At 41.8% G+C, this 10,836-nt stretch overlaps 2 protein-coding genes across 5 annotated transcripts in view; one reads left to right on the top strand and one right to left on the bottom strand.

Moving 5' to 3' along the window:
• The window catches only part of UBA5 (ubiquitin like modifier activating enzyme 5), a 12,339-nt gene extending 6,347 nt beyond the window's left edge, over positions 1-5,992 (bottom strand). Inside the window, exons 1-4 of the mRNA XM_006736893.3 lie at positions 5,695-5,992; positions 4,324-4,369; positions 4,122-4,211; positions 545-654 (exon numbers count right to left, since the gene is read on the bottom strand). Coding sequence (XP_006736956.1) covers positions 545-654; positions 4,122-4,211; positions 4,324-4,369; positions 5,695-5,855 — 407 coding nt within the window. The 5' untranslated portion in view covers positions 5,856-5,992. The remainder of the gene's footprint in view (positions 1-544; positions 655-4,121; positions 4,212-4,323; positions 4,370-5,694) is intronic.
• A 158-nt stretch (positions 5,993-6,150) lies between these two features.
• Positions 6,151-10,836, top strand: part of ACAD11 (acyl-CoA dehydrogenase family member 11) — a 98,543-nt gene continuing 93,857 nt past the window's right edge. For 3 of the 4 annotated variants that reach the window (XM_081826294.1, XM_081826301.1, XM_081826290.1), the window contains exon 1: positions 6,151-6,806. In XM_081826294.1, the coding sequence (XP_081682420.1) occupies positions 6,658-6,806 (149 nt within the window). In that variant the 5' untranslated portion in view covers positions 6,151-6,657. Of the gene's footprint in view, positions 7,114-10,836 lie in introns of all 4 variants that reach the window. The other variant, XM_081826307.1, reaches the window with a different exon arrangement.

Genomic DNA, 10,836 nt, shown 5'->3' with positions numbered 1-10,836 from the left:
AAAGAAAAGAACAGTATTTCATAACACGCTAAACTTACATGGAATTTAAGCATCAGAGTCCATAAACAAAGTTTTATTGGAGCACTGCCATGCTCATTCATTTTTCTATTGCCTACAGCTGTTCTCGCACTACCACTACATAGCTGGGCAGTTTCATAGTTGGCCCTCAAAGCCTAAAATATTTACTATCTAGCCCTATGCAGAAAAGGGTTGCCAACCCTGTTCCAAGAGGTAAGACAATTTGTATAAAACCTGCATTTTTATGGAGAAAAACTTATACATTAACTTTTTTTTAAGATTTTATTTATTTATTTGAGAGAGAGAGAGCACGAGAGGGGAGAGGGTCAGAAGGAGAAACAGACTCCCTGCTGAGCAGGGAGCACCATGCGAGACTCGATCCTGGAACTCCAGGATCATGACCTGAGCCAAAGGCAGTCGCTTAACCAACTGAGCCACCCAGGTGCCCCAAATTTATGCATTAACTTATACAAAATGCACAAACTAAGTTTCACTAAATATAGTCTTTAATTGTTATTCCATTTACCTCAAAGTATATTCAGCTGCTTGAACTTTACTTAATCCTGCTTGATGAGGCTGGAAGAAAAGTCTATTCATATTGGCCAGTTCCACCTTGTCATAGTCAAAGAGTAGCAACTAAAATGAAAACAGTGGTATTTTAATGAAAAACATACTAAAATATAAACTAAAAATAAAGAAAAATCAGTGGACTTCACATTTGATGGGTTTAACAGTTTGACAGTAATAATATTAGCTAATTCTAAAATACTAGGTACCATATATTAACTCATTTAATGCTCATATAGGTATAAATGAGACAACTACGGCACATACCCCAAAGTCACTCAGCTAATATATATGAAAATGGGATTCAAATTCAGGCATTCTCAACCCAGCATCTGCACCTGAACCATAACACTTACTGCCTCTCTAAATGATTCACTGAGAAATCAATGTTTATTCCATTTCATTCTAATCCTTTACTAAAGGCCAAGAACACATTAGATGAAATTTTAAAATAACAAATGTCATAAATTAAAATTATAGTATAACATGACTCCTTTTGTGACTATGACACCATTCTTAACTCATGGCTAAAATGTGCTCACCCCAAACAGAATTACTAACCAGTAAGTTAATTGTTGTTTCCTTCTATATATTTAGGCATAACAGCATTTCTCACACTCACACACTCATACATACACCTTTTTAAAGATCCCATTTCTTATCAGTAAGAAATTATCAGGTTGCACTGAAATATTTCCAAGGTCCCTTCCTTCATCTAAAATTCTGTAACTTTATAACATAATTCTCAGCATCCCAGATTTAAAAAAAAAAACAAAAATGGGGGGAAAGGCCAGGGCAGGGTGAGCACAGAGGCAAAGGCTACAGCAGTGGTTGAGGGGGGCTGTGGCTTGTGGTGCACCATCCTGTGCACAGCTAAAATTATAAAAAAAAAAAAAAGGGGGGGGATCTTATTAACAACAACAAAATTAACCCAAACTACAGAACACCTAGGTAACCCTTTATATCTTGCTAGAAAATACATCACCCCTGTCTGCCCTCTATGATAATTTTCTGAGTCAAAACAAAATATAGCTTATTTCAGCTCATTAGACAGTATTTATTAGGGCAGGCCAAGTATTAAATTTGAGTCTTCAGCCTCATAGCTGGTTTATAAGTTAAGGACATCTCAAATTTGGGGTTAGGAGATATGAGTTGTAGCTCTGTCACTAATTAGCTCTGATCATGGATAAGTCACTCTCTTTTTAGGCCTGTATCTTCATCTGTAAAATAATGCAGCGAATCTAGATCTGGTGATCCAGGACACCGCAAAAGGGGTAAAAAGTAGGCTGAGTCTCCAATGCTCCACTTCCCTATTTAACCATGAATTAGCTTCTTCTTTATCTGTTTTACATAATGAAAAGTTTTGAAACTTAACCTATGCAGATCCTTAACTTACAAACTTGAATGCACACTGGAATCACTACGAGAGTTTTAAAAAATACTGATGTCTGGGTCCCATCCCCAAAGATTCATTCTATTCCACTCTGGATATCAAAAATTTTTTAACTTCCCAGGTGATTCTAATTACAGCAATATTTGATAACCACCGTTCTAGAGCCCTGCTACTCAAACTGAGGCCTGGGCTAGCAGCATCAGTATCACCAGGAGCTTGTCAGAAATACAGGGGCACTGCCCCAACTTTAATATGCATATGAATCATCTGGAGTTTTGTTAAACAGATTCTTAATTCAGCATGCCTGGGGGGTGGGGCCTGGGAGTATTCATTTCTAACAAGCTCCCAGGTAATGCTGATGCTACTACTTAGGGCATCTGACTGAGTAGCAAGGATCCAGCAGTTCTTAAAAAAATCCCCCCAGAACATCAGAATCACCTGGGGATTTAATACAAATTCAAATTCTTAGGTCCACTCGAAACCTAAAGAATCAAAACCACCGGGATAGGGTCTGGCAATCTATGTCTCAAGAAGCCTTCCAAGTGATTCTGAGGCACACTCAAACCATGGAGACCCATAATCTCCATGATCTCTACTATCCTAGGTCAATCAGCCATGGTTCTTATGTCAACTATAAGCAATTGTTGGCTGGCTTTTGAAACTTCTTGAAAGACTTTAACATGTTAATAAACATTTTTAGTATTTTTGTGTTGCCTTTTCTATACTGATAAATGAGTGCCAACTTTGAAACCACTTTCTTTTAAGAATTTGGGGGATGGGGGCGCCTAGGTGGCTCAGTCGATTAAGTGTCCGACTCTTGATTTCAGCTCAGGTCATGATCTCAGATTCCTGAGATCAAGCCCCACACTGGGCTCGGTGCTCAGTGCAGAGTCTGCTTGTCTGCCTCCCCGCCCACCCACCCCCTAGCTTGCTTGTGCACGGGCATGCACTCTCTCTCTCAAATAAATAAAATCTTAAAAAAAAAAGAATTCGGGGGCATGGGACAGACCAACATATTAAAAAGAGCTGATAAACTTTGTGGGGAAAAATGCTTGCTTTGTCAAAATGACAAAAGAGGGGGAAATCAATTGTGGAAAGCTTTGGTATTCCACCACTAGGAATCTAACATCACAGACTTTAGCTTTACAAATCTGAGACTGGTATAAAGTTCTCTCTCCTTTCTACCCACAACCTAAATCAATTTTAGAAAAAAAGTGGAAAAAAAAAAGTACAGATTAAAAAAAAAATCTTAGCGCATTCTCCATTTCAATTTTAAGAGTAAGAAGGGTATTTTCTAACTAGAAGTTTGTATCTCTTAATCCTCTTCACCTATCTCACCCATTTTCCCACCCACCTCTCCTCTGGCAACCACCAGTTTGTTTTCTGTACTTAACAGTCTGTCTTTCGTTTGTTCATTTGTTTTGTTTTTTAGATCCCACATATAACTGAAATCATGTAGTATTTGTCTTTCTCTTATTTCACTTAGCATAATACCCTCTGGACCATCCATGTTGTCGTAAACGGCAAGATTTTATTTTTTTATAAGGCTGAGCACAACATAAGGAATACAGTAAACAATATTGCAATAATGTTGTATGGTGACAAGTGGTGACTGTACTTATGAGCACTGAGTAATGTATAGAACTGTTGAATCACTCACTGTGTTGCAAACCCAAAACTAACACTATATGTCAACTACAATAAATTTTTTAAAATATTTCTAAATAAGTTAATAAAGGGCAACTATTTTTTGAAAAAAAAAGGTACATGCTTTCTAGTCCATCTTGTATAAAGCATGTTTAAAAAATATTTGTTAGATGCCTGTGTTTCACATACTATCAATTTAACAGCCTTCTCTCCTAAGCTTCTATATCTAAAACATTTAAGCCCAAATTGTAACATATATTATCCCAAACACAAAATTCCTGAACAAAATTTAGATATTCCTTGTTTTATTAGCATTAATATCAGCTTCCATTTGGGTGGGGTTGTGTCTTAACTCCTGTGGGTAGAAAGAACAATATGAATAAAGACACCACAAATCAATAAACCATTAATAATGAGAAAAATTCCTAATTTATACCTGATTTACTCCAGAAGTGAGTAGTTTCCCACTATGACAGGCAAAGAGAAATGTTTTTACCTTACCAATGCCACATCTTGTCAGCATTTCGGCAGTCACACTACCAACTCCACCAACACCTACTATTGCTACAGCAAAGGTTCGAATTTTCTGTGAAATGCAAAATTATATATTTGTTGGTTAACTTTTCATCAAAAATGTCATCAGAAATTATTTTCATTTACTGAAACCATCTTCAAAAACTTGGAAAGGTTTACCATACCTCATAGTCGCTTACAATTCCCATTCGTTTCAAGGCCATCAGGCGGCTTAAAACAAAGAAAAAATGTTTTAAAGCTTACAATCTTTTTATTATGATACAGGTAAACACATCATCACAGAAAAACACGAACTCAATCACTATTAATGCTTTAAAAGAAATCTTTCAGTTGGCTTTTACCAGATGAAATTAAGTCACCTGGGCAGCTTTAAAAACACTGAATACCCTTCCAGGTGTAGCCTGCGCAACAAGATTTTTTTTTTTTTAAATGCTCCTCAGATATTCTAATGGACAGCCACAACTGAAAACCACTGACTTAAATGTTAAGTGTACAGATGAGATAGGTCAAAGTGAAATTTCAACATATTTCTGTGCTTTCTTAGCATATGTAAATATTTCATATTTAACACCCAGATTTAATGTTTAACATAGTTGTCTCCACCCATAATGGATGGTGTCTACTTTTAGTAAGGACTTACTGCACGCCAAGGACTCTTAAGAGAGCTACTTTACCTAGTTACTGTAAAGTTTTTAATATATACATTTAAACCTATACACATATACATAAAATTCCCATTCGTTTACACTTTAAAGAGTCAAATAGTTCTATCAGGCTTGCTAGGAAATTCTGCATTCTGGCCCCGACCGTCCTTTTCCTCTCCTCATTTTCAACTGTTACTAACAAATCTCTAAATAGCTCGCCAACATTGTTACCTCTGGATTTTCAGTTTTAGGTATTATCTGAAGATTTCACTGGTACCATTGGTCCCTGCTATACACAAGTATTTCCCATGGTTGCTCAGCTACTAAGAGCTAGGATTTGAATCCAATCGGTCGGGCTCTAGAGTCCTTACTCTTAGAACCACTGCACTATATTCAGCCAGCTGAAAGGACAGGAGCGGGCAGGACTGGTCCAGTCGAACAGCTTTAAAGCAAGCTAATCCTGCTCTCCCCAAGTCCCCAGTTCTGAAGTACTGAGAAGCCTTTATGAAACTCGAAGTTTGATGCTTAGGGGGTTTTACATTTAATGTCATCTTCTGAAAGTTATTACTGTCAGCTTTGTGCAGAACGAGGGAGACGTGGACGGGGCATGAGGGAAACCGGACGCGTATCCTCAGCAGGCCGGGGAGCGGCACCATATGGCTGATGCATTCGGGTTTTGGTGGGTGTGGGTGTGTATTTTTTTAAGAGGAAGACTACCTTTCCACCACTACTAAGACTTGGCCTTGCGCGTTTGGGAGCGGGACCCCAGCACAAGAAGAGGAAGGCGGGGAGGCAGTGTTGAGCTTGACAGGAAGGGAGCGCCTCACTCCTGACCACTCGCAGACCTTGATCTCACCCCCTAGCCCGCCTCCGACCCGCAACGCAGGTCACCTGTAGGGGTTGGAGTCCACCACCTCCGGGCTCATCTTCTCGATGCGGACCCGGCCGCCTCCTCCGTCGCCGCCCCCCACAGCTCGCCGACTTCTCTCCTGTGCCAGTTCCCGCTCCAGCTGCTCCACCCGCTGCTGCAGCCGCTCCACGGACTCGGCCATGGCTGGGACCCCGGCGGCCAACGCTCCCAGCCCCCGCCGCCGCCGCCGCCGCCGCCGCCCCACGCTGCTAGGCCTGCAGACCCCGCCAGGGGTAGGTGAGGAGGCACGTAGCCACCGCCTTCCTAGCCCAGAACCCTGGGGAAGTGCTCCCAGCGCCGCACAGACTACACGTTGCGGCCGCTCCCGCCGGCCTCCCAAGGTACCGCTTCCGGTACGTTGCAGTCATCGCTCCCCCGCAGGAAAAGCAAAACAAAAACAAAACGCCCTTCTTGGCTGCCTTCTTCGCCCCAGTCCTAAGAGACCAGGCCGTAGCAGGGCCGGGAGTCCTTAGCGTCCAAAGCCCGCGGCCTGCGATATTGCTTTTCCAGCCCGGTGGCTAGAAGAAACACCAGGATCTTTTATTCCTGGGCTCAAGGCCCTGACGGACCCTTTTCTGAACCGGACCCTGTAGAGGTCTTACGGCTGCCGGTGCATTAAATTTGGGGTGCAAGGGGCCTTTTCGTTCTAAATTGCTCGCAGCGACTAACATGGCTTTGCCTTAAGATTGCGGCCTCCGACTGTGAGACTGAATGAAAATTTTTTAAATGCGAGAACGCGGAGGTCCTCTGGCATATCCCAGTTAGAGCCTAAGTCACCAGATTCAGGGGCAGTGTGATTGGCTGGAGCGGCTGGGTCCTGTTCGCCCCGACGCGTCAGGGCCTCAACCCCCCCTGGCTGCGGAGTGGTAGTCTCTGCCGCCAGGGGACTCAGCGCCGAAGACCTGTGGAATCTGCGTCTCTGGCTGGCAGCGGCAGCCGCAGCCATGGAGCCCAGTGCTTCCCCTGAGCCCGACTCGGGCGAAGTGTTGCCCCAGCACAAGTTCGACAGCGGGTCCCTAGAGGCCTATCTAAACCAGCACTTGCCCGGCTTTGGGGCCGAGCCCGAGGCCAAGCTGACCGTTACCCAATACAGGTATCGACGCCGGTCTTCAGCAGAAACAAATCTGTGCATTGGGCTTTTCTTTATTTGGCCCTGGGTGGGGTCGCAATCTTCCTCGTCCCAGCTTCTTTTCCTGCAATGACGCACTCTGCAGCTGGGAGCTGCCGCCAGTGGTCCCCTGCATTTCATTCTGGGTATTTCCGGTTCGAGGACAATAATGGAAGCACCACAACATTCACGGTTCCAACTATAAGAAGGAATCTTTGTTAAAGGATGCAATTACGTACCTGGAGGATTCACTGAGGCAATTAAGTTTGGAAGCTCTGTGGAATATAAAGAGGTCTTCTTTCAACTTTTGTTCTGTAACCATTAGATCTTTTTTTCTGAGAAGCAGATGTAATTCCGTTTAATTGGCCCTATTCTCGGAGGTTGAGTTAATGGCACTAGCTGGGGGAATCTGAATTCTAATATTAGATCTTCCACTTAGTAAATCACACCACCACTTTAGGCTTTAGTTCTTTTTGAAGTGAGGGAATGGAACTGGATGACGATCCTGAGAGTATTATTGCCCACCACAAATCTGGCTCTGGTCTGTTTTATAATAGAAAACAAATCTTTAAAAATTTATTAAAAAAATAGTACTTTGGTCTAAACACAGAGCTATAGAAACAATCTTGGTTTTCAGGAAATTCCATCTGCCACTTAATGACTGGGAATTTAAATGTTGCATAAACTTCCTGAGAACTAGTTTCCTAATCTGTAATAAGAACTTGCTCCTTTTGATAATTAATGATGCAGTAATAGGTGAAAGATCTTAAACATTGTTTACAACAACACAAGACTTCTAGGCTAGAAACCTAAGCCGTTTTTAATTCCACCTGCTTAAGCCTCCACTATCTATTGGCACATGGTGCCTTTTAATTCTATGCCACAAAACTCTGATCAATCTCCTTTACCCCTATTTTTATTTTCACATAAATCAGTAGTCAAGGAATACAAATTCCAGTGATAAATGCCACCGGCCTATAGTACTGTTAACGATATTTCTTTATCCAGCTACATTCAGCTATGTGAGGTCAGGCAAAGAGTTGGTTTTAAACCAGAATGGGGGAAGCCAAGCAAATAACATGGAGAGGGGGCAAGTGTATTAAAGATGCATTCAAGAGGGTAGTTATGTAATTGGCCATCAAAAGTAAGCGAGTTCAGAAAGGATGTGGGGGAAGGGGAGGCTGAGGGACGGTAAACAATGATCAGTGGATGGTAGATCCCAGGATTGAAGGATTGTTGGAATCAATGTACCAGTGGGAGTGAATGGGAAGCTAGATTATGGTCAGAAATAGAAATGCTTAACAAGGAGGATTATGCAGTGCTTGAGTTGTTAATGTTTAAGATGTGTCCCCTAGAATGAGTGACTGAAGTACTGTAATGGAAAATATCACTAGAGTAGAAGAATTCAAGGGACTGACAGGCCTGAGTGTTAGAATGAACATCTAAGTGGATTTTGAAATAATGAAGATAGGAGAAGATAGGAGTAGTGTAAATAAGAGCAATAGTGAGTCAATAGGCAATGGGGAGAGTGATTGCAACAGAGAGAGTAGTTGATTTCAACAAGAAAGGGTGGAGTGTGGTAGTCTCATAACATGAATTCAAAGCTGGGTAACGGGTTTAGGCAGGAGGGAAGGCAACGAGTTTGCAAGTGGCAATGAGTATCAGGAGGGACATAGACTCCATCTCCAGGCCCACTAGATGAGTGATGTGAGGGGAAAAAATCTACCACTGTAGAGGCCTACAAGGGAAACAGGGTCCTCATGGAACACTCAAGTTTTAGTTAGAGCAAGGAGATGAAGGGTCCATCCAGAGAAGAGAGTGAAGCTGTATGTGATTATGCTGAAAGACAAAAAGTTCCAGGGATACAGAGGAAAGATATCTCCAGCTCTTTCTGCTAATGTTAAATTCTTCCTTCTCAGTAATCTGATTCTTCGCCAGCCATTTGATGATTCCAATGTACCTGCCAAGAATCTTCTGTTTGGCGTCATCTTTATTTCTGCTTTGATGTGTCTCATCTTCCACCATGGCCCTACTGTTGAATACTTAGGATCAGAGCATGTATGTAGGGGATATTTCACCTCTCTGCTTCTCATCTCCAGCTTTGTACTTTTAAACCTCTTGGACCATGTACTCAATGTTTTCCATGCTCAAACACCATGACATTGGACTTTTAATCTTCTCTTTTCTTGATCGCTTCTTATCTAGAGCAAATACATTTGAGATGCTGTTATCATCAATATCAAATGTTACTTCAGTTTGTACAAATCTAAAGGATACAGGAAGGATATCTGTGAGTTCAAACTTGCCAAACTGGTTGTGATCTTTCATCATTGCTCACTCAATTTCATAGAGTAGATAGTGAAGTTCTAAATTCACTTGGAATGAACTGTGTATTGCACTTAACCAGAATAGTCATGACTTCACCAGTGGTTTCAATACCAAAGTAGTGATTTCAGTATTACTAGGAAAAGGGATGATATCAGAGAGCAGTGAATCCTGAATATTTTCAGATTTATCTCCAGACAAGGGACAAGATGGCTGCCTACATAGCTACAAACATAAGTAACACCCTTATCAGGATTGATGCTTTTTTCCAATTTTTTCTGTTGAAAAAAAAAAAAATCCTGTAGGAATTTCTAAGTTTCTGAAGCTTGGAAATGCAGCTAAAACCACCCACCAGGATGACCTCACAGGCCTGAGACTTCTCTAGCAAGATGTGAAGAAAGGGTTAAAAAACCTTTTCTTCTCTATGGACAAATTAACTTTCTAGCTCAGTTACTGTGGTAACTTGGTAAAGGTGGCATGTCAGCCTTGTGTCTAGGCAACATTACTTCTGGTGGAAATAATACTTAATTGATAAACTGTATCTGAACTGGTAGGCCTGGAAATAAACTGTAAGTATCTGGTGGGATACTTTGGGCTTCCCTAAGTGTAGCAAGTTCTTGCAACTGGTCATGTCCCTTGTTGGGGTGCTGGTTGCCGTGTCCAAAGGATTGTTACTAGAGGCAATGGCTCCTGTGGAACACGAGGCTTCTAAGCACAGTTGGCACCCATCCTCACCTATGTGGTCTCATTTCTTAGAACCTGAGCTGTCAACAAAGGGCCACAGGGGCCACAGAGTAGATGCCAGAATCCTGCATGGATTCCTGGGTTGCTTCCATTATAGAAGCTCATCTGATGCTGCCCTGCTGGAATACTGTATTTCCTGACTTCATATGCTTCCAAGTGAACCAATGCAGAGGGTAGTCTGTTAGGGTTTTGTGAGATTGATTGTCTAATCAAAGTCTTCTCCAACCAAGTGAGTTTCCCTAACTGCACACTTAAATGCCAAGATTCCATCTTTGTTAATTAAGGTTTGACAAATCAAAGGTGCCACCTCTTTGGTTATAGATCAACGTATTTCTTTAAGCACCATGTTTCTTGTCTACGTCCTAAACAGTAATTATGGCTATTGGCTTATTGATGATTCTTATGGTATTGATACCCTCAGTGGTTTCTAGACTACATGGCGGCCTGATGCTTAAGAATGGTTAAATTTAGCCATTACTCTGTTCATAGTGTTGGTGATGATCTTCCCAAGGTGGGCTTCTGCATTTGGGCGGGGGGGCGGGCGCTCTTTGTTAGAACCATGGTAGATATGTATACAGGGGAGAAGCTTTTAGTTTGGTGAGATTTTTTTTAAAACAGAAATACATACTTTGTTATGTTAATCACCATACATCACATCATTAGTTTTTGATGTAGTGTTCCATGATTCATTGTGTGTGTATAACACCCAGTGCTCCATGCAGAGCATGCCCTCTTTAATACCCATCACCAGGCTAACCCATCCTCCCACCCCCCTCCCCTCTAGAACCCTCAGTTTGTTTTTCAGAGTCCATCACCTCTCATGGTTCGTCTCCCCCTCCAATTTCCCCCCCTTTATTCTTCCCCTCCTGTTATCTTCTTTTTTTTTTTTTTTAGCATATATTGTATTATTTGTTTCAGAGGTACAGATCTGTGATTCAACAGTCTT

Source organism: Leptonychotes weddellii, chromosome 1, assembly GCF_054177405.1.
Source record: "Leptonychotes weddellii isolate Sample4059 chromosome 1, ASM5417740v2, whole genome shotgun sequence".
NCBI classification, from domain to species: Eukaryota; Metazoa; Chordata; class Mammalia; order Carnivora; family Phocidae; genus Leptonychotes; species Leptonychotes weddellii.
The sequence above is the reverse complement of the archived record's forward strand: the minus strand, read 5'-3'. Positions and strand labels throughout refer to the sequence as shown.